This window comes from the organism of the source record quoted next, unplaced genomic scaffold (genome assembly GCF_019419815.1).
Source record: "Pyrus x bretschneideri cultivar Hongxiangsu unplaced genomic scaffold, Pyrus_bretschneideri_v1 Contig21, whole genome shotgun sequence".
Taxonomy (NCBI): domain Eukaryota; kingdom Viridiplantae; phylum Streptophyta; class Magnoliopsida; order Rosales; family Rosaceae; genus Pyrus; species Pyrus x bretschneideri.
Window position 1 is genome coordinate 4,327,494 of NW_025999513.1, and position 19,932 is coordinate 4,347,425.

General features: G+C 37.7%; 4 protein-coding genes across 4 annotated transcripts; 3 read left to right on the top strand and 1 right to left on the bottom strand.

Annotated features, from left to right (window-relative positions):
• The first annotated feature begins 2,186 nt into the window (after positions 1-2,186).
• LOC103932105 (glutamine synthetase leaf isozyme, chloroplastic) lies at positions 2,187-6,837 on the top strand. The gene is made up of 14 exons (XM_009341657.3): positions 2,187-2,346; positions 3,842-4,111; positions 4,233-4,272; positions 4,361-4,464; positions 4,546-4,594; positions 4,686-4,792; positions 5,017-5,104; positions 5,235-5,363; positions 5,465-5,539; positions 5,659-5,712; positions 5,794-5,831; positions 5,940-6,099; positions 6,204-6,264; positions 6,445-6,837. The coding sequence occupies exons 2-14, from the start codon at positions 3,858-3,860 to the stop codon at positions 6,582-6,584; spliced, it is 1,299 nt and encodes a 432-aa protein (XP_009339932.2). The 5' UTR covers positions 2,187-2,346; positions 3,842-3,857; the 3' UTR covers positions 6,585-6,837.
• Positions 6,838-7,337: 500 nt separating this feature from the next.
• LOC103932106 (membrane protein PM19L) lies at positions 7,338-8,934 on the top strand. The gene is given in 5 exon segments (XM_009341658.3): positions 7,338-7,549; positions 7,712-7,849; positions 7,852-7,930; positions 8,136-8,181; positions 8,640-8,934. Coding segments are annotated over 5 exon segments (510 nt in total). The 5' UTR covers positions 7,338-7,422; the 3' UTR covers positions 8,760-8,934.
• A 601-nt stretch (positions 8,935-9,535) lies between these two features.
• On the bottom strand, positions 9,536-12,793 carry LOC103932107 (protein FAR1-RELATED SEQUENCE 7). Its single transcript, XM_009341659.2, is given in 3 exon segments — positions 9,536-11,610; positions 11,612-12,074; positions 12,446-12,793. Coding segments are annotated over 3 exon segments (2,613 nt in total). The 5' UTR covers positions 12,730-12,793; the 3' UTR covers positions 9,536-9,744.
• Positions 12,794-17,809: 5,016 nt separating this feature from the next.
• LOC103932109 (BI1-like protein) lies at positions 17,810-19,709 on the top strand. Its single transcript, XM_009341660.3, has 4 exons — positions 17,810-18,144; positions 18,706-18,819; positions 18,961-19,118; positions 19,209-19,709. The coding sequence occupies exons 1-4, from the start codon at positions 17,865-17,867 to the stop codon at positions 19,413-19,415; spliced, it is 759 nt and encodes a 252-aa protein (XP_009339935.2). The 5' UTR covers positions 17,810-17,864; the 3' UTR covers positions 19,416-19,709.
• The last annotated feature ends 223 nt before the right edge of the window (positions 19,710-19,932 follow it).

The window sequence follows — 19,932 nt, forward strand, 5'->3', positions numbered from 1 at the left end:
AATTGTGAAGATCTTAGAAATCATCACATCTTAACCATTCATCGTATATCGTGCAATCAGAAATCATTTGAATTTTATTATTTAAAATTAAACACAAATAATAACTAATAAAAACTGACCGTACAATATACAATGAATGACTAAAATGTGAAGATCTCTAAAACCCCATAAAAAGAATCCGAAAAAAATTTCTCATCTATTAAAATATTTTAAAGGGAATGTCACTTGCCGAGTAATATATCGGTCACCAAGGTCCAAAAGTAGGCCGAAAACCAAGAAAGATAACGGTCCAATTTTACATCCTTTAATATTAGCTTTAACAAACCATGTATTATGGGTGGAAAACTTTAATCCATATTGTTTTTGTTTTTCCTTAAATAAAGTATAATTAAAAAAATAATAGTTAAAGTCATCCCACTTCATTGTGGCCCATTTGGAAGTGGACCTGCATCAAGGGAAAGTTGGGCCTGCAACCTAAAAAAGAAGAAAGCCCAATTTCTAAATATTCATTAGGTTTTTTAAAATGCAAAATATGATGGTTGACAAATGTGAGTTACCAGTAAACTAACCACTTATGCCGGTAAACTAATCATTTACGGCTCGTTTGGAAGTTTTTTTTTTTTTTTTTAACGAGTGAAAGTGTTTTTAGTGAAATTTTTTTTGGAATCAATCTTTGATAAATATGCAAGTGAATCACTTCAAGTACTTTTGGAACCCAAATTTTGTTTTTTTAAAGAGCTATTTTATAAGTACTTCCAAATGAGCCCTTATATCGTATAACTATTCTGTATTGAAGAATTTAGATATATCCATTACTTCTCGTCACTGAGAAAGTTCTTATATAGAACATAGAAGAATGAAGTATTGAGAAAAGAAAATGAAGTTAAGAGAAGTTCATTAATAAGAAATATTTGTTACATCAATCTCACATTGGATCCCACTAGTAAGTCACTTTCAACCGCTACTTATTTATACTTAGAATGTCACTGTAACGGTATCTCAAATCAGCGAGGCACAATCATGTGATGAAGTTAAATATATTAAAACACCGTCACAATTACATCCTAAACGTAAGTCTCTTTCCTTCAACTAATAGAATAAAGTAACCTATCTCCTAAACCAAAATGGGTGAGCAAATGTGCTATATTATTATATGCAAGTCCAAATTTTCTTAACCGTTTTGTACTCTTAAAAGCTAAGAGCTTTGTTGGAGATACAGAAGTGCAGATGCTAGCAAGACAAATACAGAGACTCTCCACACAAAAGCTTAGCTGGAAAGCATGTGAAAAACTCAGCCACCATGTTGTAGAGTTGTGAGGTCATTCGAAGGAATGGCATTTGACATGTGGATCTCAAATCTTTATATAAAGACACACCATGACCATTTAACTTGTGGTCCCAAAAGTGTAATTTACATAATGGTGGGGTATTGGTGGTGTGTAGTGGGTTGTGAAAGTTAGACTGTAGAGGTAATAATGGTGGTAAGAACAGTGGCAACAATAGTTATGGTTATAATGGTGGTGACAGCGGTGTAATGTCCATTTCTCCAGCAACCATTACCAAGCATTTGTTGGATAATTAGAAATTAAGAAAAAGAGGGCTTACACCTTACTATATATCAACGGAATTGATTTTATCACAATTTTTTTCTTCCATTTGCGCATTATGTTTGTTTTTATCTATTAATTTTATTTACTTTATTCAATCTAACAATTAGAAATAAGCGTAAAGTATGCATGTGGAAAAAAAAAATTAAAAAAAAGTGTGCTAAAATCAGTTCCATGTATCAAGTATTATACAACCCAATTATTAGTTCATGCAATGAATTTATGATTTAAGTATGAATTTAAAAACAATGGAAATTCAGTCCTCATGACTCTCTTGTTCTAGAGAAGTAAATATATTACTTGACATGCAATATATAACCTTGACCAAGCATTCACACCATAGTTTATTACTTAACATGCCTATCAACAATATGACATAATTCTCATTCATTGTACTAAGAAAATTTGGTGGGGAGAGAAAGAAAGTATAAGAAAATTTGAAGAACCTTATCTTGAATTTACTAATCCAAAACCGTTCTCTTGGAGCCTCTAAAAGCACCAAAAACTATTTTCCTCCACACATCCACACATCCACACACACCCCTATCTGCTGAGGAAAGGCCAACAAATCTTTTACCCATCACCCACTATGTTATACATAAACTCCCCCGACCAAAAAACACATCTCCTCTCTCTCTCCTCCTTCTCTCCCTCTCTGTCTCTCTCTCTCTATCTCTCTTCATCTAACTCATAAGCTCTGAGCAGTTCCAGCCAAGTTGCAGCGCTCTTCTTTCTTCAGGTAAATATAAGGCAATGAACATTTTTATGAATGGGTAATGGGTTAGTCAAGCATTCATTCAAAATTAACAATGTCTGATACATTTGACCGTTTCTTGTATGAGTCTGTTACTCCTGCTGCAAAAAGTAAGACAAATGGTAGATTTTAAGTATATTTTCTTTCTTTGTTTTTTCTTTTTATTTTGTGAGAATTATTACTATCTTGTTTATTTTTAGGTGGGGTTTTGTTTTGTCTTTTCCTTTCTTTTTTGAAATTGCTTAATCCAATCGCTCATAAATTTTATGATGATGTTACTCATGCATTTATTTTTACTTCTCACATACTTCTTTCGATTTTTTATTGTCGAATCAATTGAATTAAAGAAGATCAATGCATAAAAGTTAACGAGTGTGTGTGAATAGTACCGCTCTAATTTTAATACAAGAAACGAAAAAGGGAAAGAGTTGGGGTCTTTTTAGTCATTTGGTACGTGCTTTACAATGTCAAATGTGCCTTATTCCTCTTCAATTCTTTTCCACTTGTCCCACAAATACTAAAGCTGACCTGTTTGATTTTTCTTTAGGTCTCTAAATTATTTTTTTGGATAAAATAAGTCTTTAAATTCATTAAAAATTGTTATTTTCATCCCTATTGTTATATTCAAAGCTATTTTATCCATTTTTTTGTCAACTTAAGTCACTTGACATATTTTAGAGTGTAACATCGTCCTTTTCTTGCCTATAAGCTCTTAATATTTCATATAGATTGTGAATCAAACATCTAATTCACTATCCAAAGTTAACTTCATACACTATTTTATTATGAAAAATTACTAATCTACCCTCTAATATTGTATCACAAGCAAGTAATATGACTTAAATTGATGGAAATTATAGTAGTTTCAAATCTAATATTGGGGATGTAATTAACAAATTTTTATGGTTCAAGGACTGATTTTTTCTGAAAAAAAATGAAATAGTTTAGGGGTCTAATTTTCACTCAGTGATAATTCAGAGACTAAATTGGTAGTTCATCCTTTTTATTTTCATACAACGATATTCACCAATAGTAATTTCTAAACGCTAATGTGCACTGCTAATTAGTGCTAATTTTCTTTCGAATGTTGGAAGAGGTCACAAGTTCAAGGGCAAGACAATACCGCTAACTTGAAAAGCTCACGAGATGTTAAGCATGGTAAAACAATTGCGGTAATGATAAGAAAGCAATGCATAAACAAGTGCTTAACGTAGAATTTGGAGTAGCAAGAATAGACACTGCATATCCATATAAAAAACAAAGCAGAAGGAGAGACGAGGCGGTCGATTCGATGAATTTCATAGTTAAATTGTATAAGAACTAGAAAACACTTGGTCTGTCATGTTATATAATGGAAGGAATGCAATTTCGTCAGTGTTGTGTTTTGATGTAAGTTTCGCAAGTTCGATAGATCTTGATGTTAAGAGGCCTTGATGCGTTTACTTACAAGTCCTTGATGATGGTTTATACTGTTTTTCAGTGAGGAGTAGGCCGAAATGGCGCAGATTTTGGCACCCACTTCACAATGGCAGATGAAAGTTACAAAGAGCTCAGCAACTGCCAGTCCTATGACAGCAAAGATGTGGGGTTCTCTTGTGTTGAAACAGAACAAGAAAGGACCAACTCGGAGCTCTACTAAATTTAGAGTGCTCGCCACCAAGTCCGAAGGTTATACCATAAACAGGCTAGAGGGTTTACTAAACCTCGACCTCACTCCATTCACTGACAAGATTATTGCCGAGTACATTTGGTATGCCTCATCTTCTCTGCTAGCATCTGATATTCGTAATGCATGTTAACATTGTTCATTCTTTGATATCACGGTAGGTTGCTTCCGAAAAATGTTTTGATCTTTTATCATTTTGAAACAGGATTGGAGGGTCAGGGATTGATGTCCGTAGCAAGTCAAGGGTATGATAAACTATCCATGGACTTTTAAATTTTAACTTGAAAGTTTGAAGTTTAGTCTCATGCATATCCTTGTTTACAAAATTTTCAGACAATTTCAAAGCCTGTTGAAGATCCTTCTGAGCTTCCCAAGTGGAATTATGACGGATCAAGTACCGGACAAGCACCCGGTGAAGACAGTGAAGTAATCTTATAGTAAGATCAGCACAAAACCACGTTGTTGGTTGTTTCTCTTTATTGTTACAACAGGAACTTGATATAACTTCTATTTTCCAGCCCCCAGGCGATATTTAAGGACCCTTTCCGTGGTGGCAACAATATTCTGGTAGGTATCATATATAAATGTTTGTACCATGATGTCCGGTGAATTTAATCATATAAAACTTAGCTGACATCATTCTCTGTGCTATGCAAAGGTAATTTGCGATGCATACACACCGCAAGGCGAGCCTATCCCAACAAACAAGCGCGCCAGGGCTGCTGAGATTTTCAAGAACAAGAAGGTTATAGACGAAGTACCATGGTAATTTCTCCTTGATACTTTTGCCTTGGTTTTAAGTTGCGTGTGTGCGCGCCTGCCTGCGTGTCAGGTAGGAGATTAGGACTGGAATTATAATTTTCATCTCTTTGTATGCTTAGTGATTAACAGCGTTGTCAAGTTTATGTACATAAATGTGTCAAGTATGTGTTACACTACGATTACATATTTGGATTCGAGAATCTACTAATCTCGACCATTATTTTCAGGTATGGGATTGAGCAGGAGTACACATTACTCCAAACCGATGTGAAATGGCCTTTGGGTTGGCCAGTTGGAGGTTATCCTGGTCCTCAGGTTGTAATTCTGTTTGCAAGTATCTGTCAGTTCAGCCTAAATAGTATCATTTCTAGTAATTAAAGTCTGTCTTATAAAATCTTTCGCCATCAGTAAGTATCGGGGGTAATAATGCGTCTATTTATCGCAGGGTCCCTACTACTGTGGTGCTGGTGCTGACAAGTCATTCGGCCGTGACATATCAGATGCTCACTACAAGGCTTGCCTATATGCCGGAATTAACATCAGTGGCACCAATGGGGAGGTTATGCCTGGCCAGGTTCTCCTCTTCCTCTTCTCTATCTCATCCTGTTTCGAAATTCAAGTACTGTAGTTACCTTGCTTCATCCATCAGTAACAATTATCGGTGTTATCATGTAGTGGGAGTATCAAGTTGGTCCGAGTGTGGGAATTGAAGCGGGAGATCATATCTGGGCTTCACGATACATTCTTGAGGTAACTCATCCCGGCCATAACTTGGCGGCAGTTTTGCAAATGAATGGTATCATTGAACTAGTGTTGGTGTGTCGATGTGTCCTATGATTTACTAAACATTGTCTTTCCCTACCCCGCAGAGAATCACTGAACAAGCTGGTGTTGTTCTCACACTTGATCCAAAACCGATAGAGGTAAATAGTTTTTGCCATATGCCGGTATTTTCAGTAAATATGTGCAGATGAAAGAACTTGTCTCCTATTTTGCATCGACAGGGTGACTGGAACGGTGCAGGATGCCACACCAATTACAGGTATTTGGACGATATAACATTGATGAAATGGACAATATAGATGTATAATTGGATGGTATGCTATAACTGTTAGGAAAAATAATATATCGAATAACATTGCTTTCACAGTACAAAGAGCATGAGGGAAGACGGAGGCTTTGAAGTTATTAAGAAGGCAATTTTGAATCTGTCACTTCGCCACGGTGAGCACATTAGTGCCTACGGAGAAGGAAATGAGAGAAGGTTGACAGGAAAGCATGAAACAGCCAGCATTAACACATTTTCTTGGGTATGCCTCAAATTGTTACCTGTTGGTATTGAACTTTAATCAATGGAACAACGGAATTTGCCATCATATATTCATTACTAAATACCGGTTCACTGGATTTGTAGGGAGTGGCTAATCGTGGTTGCTCAATCCGTGTTGGTCGTGAAACTGAGAAGCAAGGAAAAGGTACTAGTATCAGTTTCAGTATTACTATCTTAACCTGTGGTTAAATGTTAAAGTATGTTTCAGCGTTGTCTTTTTTTCGTATGCTTCACCAGTATACTCCCGGCGTTTGCCTTCTGATATGTCACTTTTATAAACGACCTGCACAACTGAACCTTTCGATGTTGCTTGCTCTTGTATTAGGTTATCTGGAGGATCGTCGTCCAGCTTCAAACATGGACCCATACATTGTGACCTCACTGCTGGCAGAGACTACATTGTTGTGGGAGCCAACCCTTGAGGCTGAAGCTCTTGCAGCTCAAAAGCTTGCATTGAACGTCTGAAACCAATTCGTCGAAGATAATCCACTGGGGCTTCAAATGCTGTCAATTGGGACAAAACAGCCAAATGTGGAAAGCATTTTCCCTCACCTTTTAAATTCTTTTGAGAAGATCCTTTGTAAATAAAGGTTCCATTGTCAGTGATTGTTCATCTCATGCTCAACTGTCAACTTTGTAGACTATTTTCTTGTATCGAAGAAATTAATCGTGTAGATCAGAGCGCCTTAATTGAATCATTTGACAGTTTATTGGATAATTTACTTAGCATATGAACTCTGGTTTTGTGCATAAAAACTAAAGTTTGGAACTGATTGGAACGGTTCATTCTCGTTCAAGTCTTCTGTTAGCTCCAAATCCTCCGTTCCTACAAAATTCACCAAAATCTGAAAACACTATGTTCATCTACTTTTATAGTCACGCATAGACAGCTAAACGTTCTTCATTAGCTTCTGGTACAAGTGAGCTTTCAATGAACGATTTCAGATCATGGGATACATTTTGTGTCGAACTTATTAACTGGTTAGCACTCAAGCCCTGCTGTTTACAATAACGCTCATTTCTTTTGCCAATAATCATTGAACAGAGAAAAGAAAAACTTTATTCTTTTATTTTGTGTGCTTCGCAAGGAAACTTTATTCCACCAAAAAATAAATTAAAAAAACCAAAAAATTCTTTGCCCCTTCCCTGAGGCAATCCCCATGAAGGGAAAGAATGTAAGCCATTTCTTTGAATTAAAGACAACAATTTAATATCCAGAATATATACTTCTGTAAGCTAAGCTCAATAAGCGTGACAGTATTTAGTCCTTCTCTTTCCATCTCCCCAAACAAATTCAAAGGCCATGGCTTCCGGAGGGTCAAAATCTGCAGCATCAATTCTCCTAGTTGTTAATCTTATTCTCTACTTCATTGTCATTGTCATTGCTTCTTGGGCTGTCAACCATGGAATCCAAAGATCTCGCGAAACTGGTAATTATTGATTTGCATAGTCCTTCAATTACGAGAAATCTTCTGGCGTGACCATCATCACAGCGTCATGTGATTGAATTGTGGCGGTCACGCTGAACAATTTCTCGTCAATTACAACTTAGTTGTGGTAATTAACAACAATTAATGTGCTTGCATATGCAGCATCTGTTCTGTCAATTCCAGCTCGGATATTTCCAATATATTTTCCATTTGGGAATTTGGCAACTGGGTTCTTTGTGATCTTCTCCCTTATTGCTGGAGTTGTTGGATTTGGGACCTCACTCACCGGGCTCCACAACGTTTTCAATGGGACCGTCCCAGCTTGCACACAGCTGCTGCCTCTTCTCTTGCTACTTGGTCACTCACCCTTCTTGCCATGGGGTGAACATTTCCGCTGCTGCTTGTTTTTTTTTTTTCTTTGTAAACTAGAAAAAACATCCCAACAACGATAAATTTTATATAAAAGCATTTTAAGAGCTCAATTCGAGGGGAAAAAACCAGTTTTTCTATCTACTTGTTATCCTTCTAAAGTGTAACGTTATCAAACACTTAATTGCGAATTTCATCTCCACTTTTGCTGTTTCAGATTGGCTTGTAAAGAGATTGAACTTGGTTGGACAGATGCCAACTTGGTAAGTTACTGCTTTTAATTTTGAAACATAAAACCAATGGGAGGGTCATTGGTATTTGGCGAGAAATACTTCCCTATCACCGATTTGTATAAACAGTCATATGAATTCTCTCTCTCACTATGTGACTCTCGTGTAATAACAAATATAGATACAACCGGTTGCACTTAGACCTAAGCTTTTCTTGTACTAGGCACACTACAATTTATACTAGCAGCCTTTCTGCATGAAATAGATGCATATACATTGTCCTTTCGCACACGATCCTCATCCACCAGTCGTCACATGATTAATAGTTGTGAAAAGAAAGTTACATACATAATACATTCTTCACAAGTAAGAATTTTCAGGTGGATCATATAGGGAAAGAGCATAGAGTAGTAATTTTTTAAAGTTTAATTGCATAAAGACATGAATCTTAATTACATGACTAATCATGGTATTATGTATTGGATTAACAGCGTACTTTGGAGGTCATAACAATAATTGTGAGTGCAACACAAATGTTTTCCACATGTGTCATTCATGCTGGGGTTGAAGATGCTATTGCTCAAGAAAGTGGACGCATTGGAAGAGTTTAAGTACTTGTATAAGAAAATTTACTACAAGCGAGATTTTACATTAAATTTATCTAAATTATAAGAGAAAAATTTAAATTTGCGCGCAGAATAAGAAGCATATGTATGAATGAATTACGTATTTTCGATATGAATGTTTGTTCTTAGTATCGCTGTATGTATTGATTTCTACACTCTACTTTTTTTCGTTTGTCATGTTTAATTTTTGTTTATTAATTTCTTTATTTTCGTCTTCATTTGCGTATATTTTGTACGGTGCAATTTTTATTTTCGATATCCACGTTTTTTTGGATTGCTTCTTTTGGCTATCCATTGTATTATCGTATGAGGTTGCGATGCTTTTTCGACTCCATACAGGCTGCCTCGCTCTGAGTATTCATAAACCAAGAAAATGTAACTTGTCCTCGATCAAAATCCATATATCCTTATGATGTTGCGACGTCAGATGTTTGTCGAAATTCGGATTTCATTCTCAAAACTTGGGAGATTGATTGCTGAAATATCAATAAAATCTTCGGTGTTACATTGAAATATTGAGTGTGATACCAATAATATAAGAATCAAACTCTAAAGTGGGCCGGAAAATATGAATGCTACGAGATTGATTCTTATTTTAAATTCAATAGATTGAACTCATGACTATAATGCCTATACAAGAGAGAGAAGAGATAACCAATCATAAAACAATCAATACAAACACCAAACTTTGAAGGCAAACTCGTGCCATTTCCCAACTATTGCTTAGAAATTAGACCCCATTTCTCACCTGCACAAGTAACTGGAAAATAATGGTAATCTTCATAAACAACCAAATATTTACATGACTGGTACATATCAACAGCAAATTATCCAAGGCAAATCAATGGTCTTTCTGTTACATAACCTAGACCGACTGTCAAAATAAGGACTAGCTACTTATGCAGCTCAAAAACTTCAAAATCTATCCACACAGACAATGAGAGATGACTGACTCTTGTTCCCCACACACTTACCTCTGCCAACAAAGTTTTCGTCCGCCCTCTCGCATAATTTCGTAGGCGAGCTTGTGCTTTTCAAGCGATGTTGCCCCAGCCTCTATGTATTTACAGGCTGCTTCTCTCAAACTCCACACCATCAAGGCCTTCAGCTCTTGAGGGTTTCCACCCAATTCAGATTCACAAGGAATACCATATTCAGCATTTCTAGTCCAACGGCGTAAGATATAGCAATGGGGAACTTCTTTTATGTCCAAGATTTGGAAAACTCTCAACACATGCCTACATAGTATACCTTCAAATTCAAACATTCGACAGCTACAGCCCACTTCGGGAATGGCCGCACCAACAGTGACTATAGATTTCTCATCGTCATTCCCACACTTGCGGACCAAGTACCTGATGATTGCCCCTTCATCATAAATCTTAAATCCTAGATAACTATAGGATTGTAGAAGTTCTTTCTGAAATACCCTGAATGTGTTCAGTGTATAAAGTCTTCTACATTGTTCTTCTAATGGTTCTTTCGTCTGCAAGTAAGGTTTCAAGTTAAAAGAGTTAAAATCCTCTTTTATTTCTTCTTCACGCCGTCGCTCAAGACCTCTTTCATATTGTGAAACAAACTCCTTAAGTGGTGTTTGGGCATTGAAATGTGCACCAAAGAATGATTCTATACTTTCATTGAAGGGGATGCCAGCAAAGAATGTAGCTCGTAAGTATAATGGAACCCAACTCCTGCGCTTTTCGTACATTGCTTTCAGCCAAGCGTTATCCTTCAACCCATACCTACTGAGGAGTGCATTCCATGCGGTTTCAAATTCATTGGCTGTTTGACACTGATAAATGCATTTTTCATATTCATATTTAAAAGAACCATTCATTACGCTTAGATGCTCACTTTCTTTTGCCTTGATCTGCCATAATGAGAAACGATGATGGGTTCCTGGAAGAACTTGCATGATGGCCTGCTGGATCACATCATCTTGGTCAGCTATTATTGACAGAGGACGACGCCCTGACATTGCCCTAAGCCATGTTTGAAACAACCAAGTAAAAGATTTCTCAGACTCATCAGCAACTAGGGCACAGCCAAGAAGCACCGGTTGCTTGTGGTGGTTGATTCCAATGAAAGCGGCAAATGGCACCAGATAAATACTTTTCCGATATGAGGTGTCAAAAATAATGGCATCACCAAACTGGCTGCATGAAAACCTAGACCTCCCATCAGCCCAGAAAATACTCATGCAATTACCATTATCAACTTCTACTGCATAAAAGAATCCTGTATCTTCAGCCTGTTTGGTTTGAAAATAGTCAAACAGCACACTGTACCAATCACTTCCAATGTGATTTTCTCTATGTCTTTTGACAAGATTACCATTGTTTATGTCAACAATATCTTCAATCTCCAGCCCTCCGATCTCCTCTTCTATGAACTTTTTTGAAGAAAATAGATTTTTCTTTTGAACTTCCAGGTGAGACTCAAACTCATGGTTATGATTTTTATCAAAACGGTCCACTACCCATCTTCCAGAATCTTGTCTCTTAATCCTCATGTATGCCCCACAACCAACTCGTGATGGATGCTGAAACCCTTCCTTTGAACACACAAATCTCCGAGATGTAATTGACCCATCAAGCTTTGAACGAAACAATTGACCAATCCTGATTCTAAATCCTGCATTCTCAGCATATGCATGATAAAATTGGTATGCTTCATTGGCTGAATTGAACTCTAGACCTGCAGATAGATCAACTTCTAACTGCATTTCATCTCCACCCCGTTTTAAGCGCTTGGCAGTTATAACTCCAGATGGGCAAGGTGGTTTATCCTCAATTGCCTTAATCAATTTGACTTTTGGCCTATGAGACACTTCAACAACCTGAATTTGTGGGCATTGAACTCTTCTTCTGAAAAATCGGGGAATGATTTTCCTCTGTAGATGATCCAAGACCATGATTGTGATCCTTCAGGAAAAGGTCTACAACCCATTTCCCAGAATCACGTCTCTGCACCCTTATTAATGCCGGGCATCCTGTCCGTGAACTAATCTGAAACCCCTCCTTAGAGCACACATATCTTCGAGAAGAGACTGATCCATCAGTTCTCGAGCGATACAACTGACCAGTTCGAACTTTAAACCCCATCCGTGCTGCATAGAGAGTGTAAAAATCACGGGCAACATCTGCTGAATCAAACTCTAACCCCACATACGGTTCTAGTACTCCAGACTCTCCCTCATCCTCTGTATCGACAGCATTCATTGGAGGCATCATTCCTAAAGGGTACGCCTCAATAACTAAGTTGTTCCCACTGTCTTCAATCTTAGAACCAGTATCTAAGCTGCGTCACACGAAATAAAAACGACATGAAAAATCACAACTACATTAGCCACAACAACTTGATTAACAGTCTGAAACAACATTAACCGATCCTCAAAAGCAAACTCTATGCAAAAACTAATCTATTAACACGTTCAGCAACTCAGCAGCGCATGAATGTGAATAGTGATTAGCAAAATAATAAAACAAAAAACATAATTATCAAATCAATAAAAACAATTTCTCAGCAACCAAACACAGCCTTATCCAATTAAATTAAAGAAAAATACTCGATTTCACAAATACAAAATGCACAACAAAGAATTAAGCTTGATTGGGTAAGACAAATCAAATTGGGGAAAAATCAAACTTAGGGTTTAAGTTTCAATTTACCTTCTGATATTTGTGAAGTGGGTGGAGCTGGATTCCATGCCCATTTCTGAAATTAATAACACTACCAGTGGTGAGCGATGATTTCGAAGCTCAAAACGCCATTTGAGGATTTCGTGAGCGTATTTTGGCGGGAAAATTGATTGAGCAAAAAAATCAGAGGGCACCCTTTCGGAAATCTGACGAATTTGTGAAATGATGAATGGGAAGTGTTTTGGGTTTTGGATCTCTCTGCTCTGGCGTTCGTTTGCTCCTAATTTCAGGGTTTGACCTAATTTGATTGTCATTTGGAGCCCATTTGGGCATCCACTGACATCACCGTCATCCAATTTTTTATTCTATTTTATTTCTTGATTTTGGGAACTTGCATGATCTCTCTTGTATTATTTATTTATTTTTATTTATTTATTTTTTTGGGAGAGGTATTACTTTTTTAATAAAGTACAAAAAATTAGCTTAATTATTGGTGTCATGACACTTTTATATCTAATCTTTTAGAATTGAAAATGTCATACCTCATTTTATGAATTTGTGCCAATGTCAGGCCTCTGTCAGTTTTTCTGTTAATTTCTTTGTTAAATGCTGACATGGCCAGTGACAGGACTCACTTACTACTCCAACTAGATTAAAAGATAATTAAATATATTTTTAATAATTAAATATTCAAAAACTAAAAAAATTAAGAATAAAAAAAAATTTAATGGCCTAGTGGTGTGGGCCTTCCCTTTCTTCCACCTGCACCAACCCTTTTTGTTCTTCTCTTCGACAGTCCCCAAACCCTTCCCCGTCCCCCAACCTTCCTCCACCACCATCTCTCTCTCTCTCTCTGGGATATGGTCTCCCTCGTCTTCTTCTTCATCCTCCAACCACCCTCCCCATAACATTCGTGACGAGGCTCGCAGCCACAACACCACCCACTCTTAGTACTAGCGCAAGAGAAGAAGAGAGGGTGGCAAGTACTGGCAGGCCCCTTGGTGTCCCCGCCGGAATGATTGCCTCGCTCGAGCGGGACGAGGGCAAGAACAGAGGAGTGAGGCCGGTTGACGGTGTGCAAAACGACACGAGGGAAGGCACTTATGTGGACCCCACCGTCTAGGACCTCAGTTTCGTGAGGGGCGGGATTGACTGCTACAGCAGATGGGGGGTTGCACTTGGGTCGAGCTCGTTGTCGTCTTCGGCAGCAGCATAGGCGTCGTCGTCGTTGTCCTCGCGCTTGTTCCAGCGAATATGGGAGTTGCGCTTTCGCTTCCTCCATTTGCCGTGTGAGTCTGGAAAATTCAAAACAATGTTGGAGTGAAAATAGAAATTGTGGAGTACAGATTGCTGTGTGTGTAATCAATTGAAATGTGTTTGAATTTCTAGAGAGAGAAAAAGGTGTAGAGAGAGAAGAGGGTTTAGGTCTAAGTTTTACCTAAAGGATAAGCTGACATTTTTAGAAGAGATAGTGAATTGGAGATTTGTGGGGACTTTGATTGGCTCAAAATTAGAAATCAAAGGCAGAGACACACATAGAAGAGAGGATGGTGGAGGAAGGTTGAGGGGATGGGGAAGGGTTTGGTAATTGTCGAAGAGAAGAAGAAAAGGGGTTGGTGCGGGTGGAGGAAAGGGAATGCCCGCACCCCTAGGCCATTTTTATTTTTTTTATTCTTAATTTTTTTTTGTTTTTGAATATTTAATTATTAAAAATATATTTTATTATTTTTTAATCCAGTTCGATTAGTGAGTGGGTCCCGTCTTTGGCCACGTCAGCATTTAACAGTGAAATTAACAGAAAAACTAACAGAGATCTGACATTGGCACAAATTTGTAAGATGAGGTATGACATTGTCAATTTTAAAACATGAGGTATGAAAGTGTCATGATACCCATAGTTGAGGTAGTTTTTTGTACTTTACCCTACTTTTTTTGTAAGAATGGGTAATGTTAGAGAGATTAAATTTTTCAACTAAATTTGTAAATTAAATGATGTGGTTGTAGATGATTGGATTATTAAATAAGTGTCGATTAACATGCTTATTTCTTATTAATGACCCATAATTTGGTTTAAAAAATTTAGTATCCCTATCATTACTCTTTAAAAATTCATTTGCCTTTAATTTCCATAAAACTCAAAGATAAATGTCTGCTCAGATAAACCTAGAATATTTTTTTACAAAATAAAAAAAACTTTACGCAACTCGCTTATAGATCAGGTGATTAAGAGCATTCACTCATGCACACGAGGTTTCATATCAAAATAGATGGTTCACTTACTATTCGTTTTAATGTAGGATGTGGTGATGTATGATGAGTTTCAGTTTCTTATTAGATAAATGAATCACATACGTTACCAAAATTGAAAAGAAGAAAACTCCTTCTATCTATACTACTCATTAATAGAACACTCTTTGTCAACCGAAACTCTAAAAATTATCATTCTTAACACTTTCTCTAAACTTGAACAAAAATAAAAAATTATGGGGGTAAAGCACTGTTTCAGTGCAGGCCGCGAGATTATATCAAATTGAGGCAAACTCTGAATACTAGATATGACATCAAAATAATAGGTGTCAAGGTTGGCAGCGAGACGATGGAGGAAAAGCTTCATTGTTAAGAGGGAAATAGCTTGGTTCATCAGCTAAGGCCCCTAAATGACTGCTCCGTGATAACGGAGGCAAGGGTGCAAAGATAGCCAAGAGGTTTGCCTAGAAGCAACCACCTTTGAAAGAGTGGCTAATAACTCACTGATCTCTTGAGCCAAAGATGAAAGGGGCTGAGTGATTTGCCGAAGCTGTGGGATGTAAAAATGCATCGATAGGGGAGCGTTCCACCTAGAGGGAAGCACCCACTCGAGCGGCGATGTATGAAGCAGAAGCAAGAATGTCATCTTGAGTAACGCAAACATTGGTGAGAATCCAATGCCTCGAAAAACCTAAGGGTCCCTCCTCAACGTTCGTTCGAGAAGAGCGAGTCAGGGCCTAAGATCAGGTCAAAAGACATATCCTTAGACCTGACCTATCAATTTAATTTAATTTAATTAGACATATCAGACTCATATCAGATAGGATCTTTATCAATTTTAATTTAAGACATATCAATATTAAAGTATTGAGTACCTAAAACCCTCCAACCTTTTAGTGTCATTCCAAAGGGCGTAAAGGTTTATGGGTTTTCAATGATCTTAAGGATAGAGGATATGCTCCAAATATTTTCATGTATACTACCATGATTCAGGGTCTTTGCACAATGGGTTATATTGGGGAGGCAATGAAGTTGTGGTTTGAGATGATTGAGAAGGGATATCGTCCAAATGATTACATATACAATACAATGATTCTCGGATTCTGTAAGATTGGTAGTTTCGAAGAGGCCAAGATCTTTTACAAGGAGATGTGTGATAAAGGTCGTAAAGAAACCAAAGTTGGTTGCAAAGCAATGATGAGAGGACTATGATTACATGGAAGGACCGATGAGGCATATAGATTGTTCACTAAAATGCCCCATAAGGGTATTGTTCGTGATTTGATAACGTACAACACTTTCTAATCCAAGGTTTCTGTAAAGAGAGCAAGATAGTAGAAAGTAAGAACTTATTCCGAAAGCTCCTGACTCAAGGCTTACAGCCATCAACTTACACATACACCCCACTTATAGAAAAGCTTTGTCAAGTTGGAGCTGTACAAGAAGTAAAAAGTTTGTGGAATGATATGAAGAGTAGAGGTTTGGAACCAACTTTCGGTACTCAAGATTATATCCTCATTGGATTGCATGATCAAGGAGATGCTGGAGAGGGAATGGAATGGTTCTTACACATGTTAAAGAGTAAGCTTAAACCAAAGCGCAAAACTTTTGGGTGACTGGTTGAATGTTTTTCACAAGGAGATAGGTTGGATGTTTAGGGCAGATTATATAGTAGAAAAACATATATGTTATTCTCTGGTCAACAAGCAGGGAGAACAACCATTCTGTTGAAACATGTCTAGGGGAGATCTTTGAACGAAAGTGATGTTTCAAATCATCTTGATATGTTCCTTGTAACTTCTGTAAGTTACTTCTTTTTTACCTGAAACTTGCGTAAGTTACAGATATCAGTAGGTATAAATGCAAAAATGATATGTGCCTTTCTTTCAATTGTTTTACGGCTAGTAATCATTTTGCACCTTGTTTTGTACGTTTACTGTGTTACGTGTAAAGGTCCACTCATACGCAATTAGTTTATGACTAGGAGGCTCTTCTGTTTTTGGACGAAGAGAGATGAATGAAAGTTATGAATCTAAACTCGATGGTTAATCGATACTTTGAGCCTCAAAGCATCATTATGCAGTTGTTTATTTTACACACATCTCTTATATGTTTTAACTCATCCACATCCTCACCTTGCGCTTCCAGCTTAACTATACCTGAGAATCATAATATGCTTTGTTTTGAGACAGTGTTGTAGCTCTGGTTACTGTGGTCCCTCTGGTCTGGTGTGTTTTCGGACTTGTATTCTGGGGTTTGGTTGGTTATCTCGGTGAGCATCGGCGCATTTATGCTTTGTTGTTTTGGTTTGCTCAAACTTTGGCAATGGTGATAAAATTCTGATGTTGGTTTTCTGGGTTTTGGTTTGATTGTTAAATCACAACACCACATAGTTTTATTAATTCTTATAATATGTGTGGACAATACCAATCGATATTAATGAACAACATCACGTGAGTGTGGGACGGTCTCACCAAAACATGCGTCTTCTTTTTCTTTGGGACAATGGTTAGTACATTGTTTTAGACTTCCAACTACACAAAGCAAAACAAGTCAACTTGAATTTGTACTTTTTCCCCATGCGAAAAGACAATGTTTCCCCAAACTAAAATACTAGAGTTCATACACAGTATTAATACAAACAAATTTAAACTTTGAGAACTCATCAATTTGACGAATAAACAAGGCCTTCGATACTAACTTGAATACCAATTTGCAATATCAAATTTTCATAAAAAATTACTTTTTTTTTGCCTGACGGTGTGACCATTTCATAAATATCGATTAATTTACAATTTTTTTTTTAAATCACATTTTACATAGGATTTCTCATTTGGAGTCATTTACACCCAAAATATAGATCACTTCTCCCATGGGAATATAGGATATTCCGATCCCTTCCCCACTTTTATATGACAATTTGACATTATCGAATATGTCACTGCCACTTGACCTAATCTTATGTTAATGAATTTTAAACTATTCAATTAAAGTTCTAATTAAATTCTATTTAGCGCAGCGTCACAGTCCAAACGACACCCGCATGTCACTCTATCAAAACGCCAAAAAGTCCAATTTTTAATTTTTTACTGAATTATTATATATTATCCGCCAACCAGAAGAAACAAACCCCATCATTCTACAACGACCTTTCCCCTCGCCCAGAAAATTCCAGAGAAAGTTCTCGAGCAAGAGAGAGAAAATGATGAACAAGATGCACGGGTACACGGAGGTGGGTACGAACAGCGGCGGCAAGGCGGTGGAGGTGGACATAGAGTCGGGGGAGTTTCTGTACCCAGGTCTGAGTAAAGGCGAGAACCAACTCCGATGGGGATTCATCCGCAAGGTGTACGGAATCTTGGCCGCCCAGATGGTTTTGACCACTATGATCTCCTTCGTCACCGTTCTCTACGCTCCGATCAACGATCTCCTCAAGGGCAGCCCTGGAATTCTCCTCTTCTTCGCCATCCTTCCCCTAATCTGTACGTAACCCTAATCACAAAAACCCTTATTTGTTGCATTAGTTGTGGGATTTGCGTTTAGATCTGAATTTGGTACTTTGAATCAAAGATCGAGGCTTTTTCTTTGAATTGGGGTTTTGCTGGGTGGTTATTTGGTACTAGATTTTGAAATTGATTCAGATTTGACTATCTGTGGGCGATCTAGGTCTTTTTATTTGGTGATCGAATTTGGGTATTGGTTGATTTGCTAGTTTTGTTATCTATGATGCGGTTACATGGTTACAAATGCTTGGAAAATTTGAGAAATTTATCGGGTCTGTGATATGAATATGATCGTATTGATATGAAACTCGAAAGAGCCTGTTTTCTAAGGTAGATTTTCATTGAATTACCCATTAATCTAATTGTTTGTTGGGTGAGGGGTTTTTTTATGAGTTCTTGGAAGTTTTTTTCTATAAAATTTATAGTTTCTTCTTTCTTGGGGTGTTTTTTCTAATTACTACGATATCCACTACTGGGTTTTTGTTTTCTACATTATTTTCTTATTTTGCTTTATCTTATTAACCTTGAATTTCGACGCAGTGTTGTGGCCCCTGCATGTGTATCAGCAGAAGCATCCCCTCAATTTTGTCTTCCTTGGACTTTTCACTCTGAGTTTGAGTGTCACAGTTGGCGTGGCCGTCGCGAATACGGACGGTTAATCTTATTTCCCTACATTTTGAATGTTTTTACCGACATCTTGCAATCCGAGATTGTAGGGGGTTGCTGATTTTTCATCTTTGTGGGAATTCCTTAGCTTTTGGAATTACACTCATCTGATTATGTTTGTGCTTTCAGGAGCAATTGTGCTTGAAGCTTTGATTCTAACCTCAGCTGTGGTTGCATCCTTGACTGCTTACACCTTCTGGGCGTCGAGGAAGGGCAAGGACTTCAGCTTCCTCGGACCAGTGTTGTTCACTGGCCTCATTGTCCTCCTCCTAACTGGTTTCATGCAGGTCGGATTGTCTTTCTATTAATTTGTTCAGTACTTTTCCCTAAATACTTGAAATATCGACCTGACCTGGTGGTTGTGTACCCTCTTGCAGATGTTCTTCCCTCTTGGCCCTACAACTAATGCCATATATGGTGCCATTGGCGCTGTCATTTTCTCTGGGTACATCGTCTATGACACTGACAACCTGATCAAGCGCTTCACGTACGATGAGTACATTTGGGCCTCCATCACTCTTTATCTTGACATTCTGAACCTCTTCCTGACCATATTGCGGATGCTGAGGCAGAGCAACAATTAGTCATGCCAATTACCGTACAACTGACTCAACTCTCTGCAGTATGGTTTTGGCTAAACTCTGTGCGGACATCGTATATATAGTCCAAGCCTGAACATAATCATTGTGGATGTGGCGTATGTGTTTCCCTTTTACTCTTTAAACAGTTTCTAAAGCCTAGTGAGCTGCCTCGCTTTACGCCGATTTCTTAGTATTTTTACTTTTGCCCAATCTAAGTGTGCTACATCTCATTTATGCGAAACATTTTACATTGTATGGATTTGGTTACTCAACTTGTTCGAACACCGGATTTTCTCATTTTCGCTCGCACGACACACTATTTACCGGCAAAGCCCCGGCTATTGCTGCCATGAATGTATCTCACACGACACGCTATTTACCGGCAAAGCCCCGGCTATTGATGCCAAGAATGTATCTACCAGGTGCCGATATAAACGAGATAACGTACTTGGTTTTTAAGGATGATTCTCCATGCTCAACTCCGAAGCATTTGCACGGTGCACCTTTGAAATTTGTACCC

Coding starts and splice junctions, on each gene's coding strand:
- LOC103932105 (XM_009341657.3), top strand. CDS start 3,858: ATGGCGCAGATTTTGGCACCCACTTCACAATGGCAGATGAAAGTTACA. Junction 4,793..5,016: donor GTTATAGACGAAGTACCATG/GTAATTTCTCCT, acceptor CATTATTTTCAG/GTATGGGATTGAGCAGGAGT. Junction 5,105..5,234: donor GAGGTTATCCTGGTCCTCAG/GTTGTAATTCTG, acceptor TATTTATCGCAG/GGTCCCTACTACTGTGGTGC.
- LOC103932109 (XM_009341660.3), top strand. CDS start 17,865: ATGATGAACAAGATGCACGGGTACACGGAGGTGGGTACGAACAGCGGC. Junction 18,145..18,705: donor CGCCATCCTTCCCCTAATCT/GTACGTAACCCT, acceptor ATTTCGACGCAG/TGTTGTGGCCCCTGCATGTG. Junction 18,820..18,960: donor GGCCGTCGCGAATACGGACG/GTTAATCTTATT, acceptor TTGTGCTTTCAG/GAGCAATTGTGCTTGAAGCT.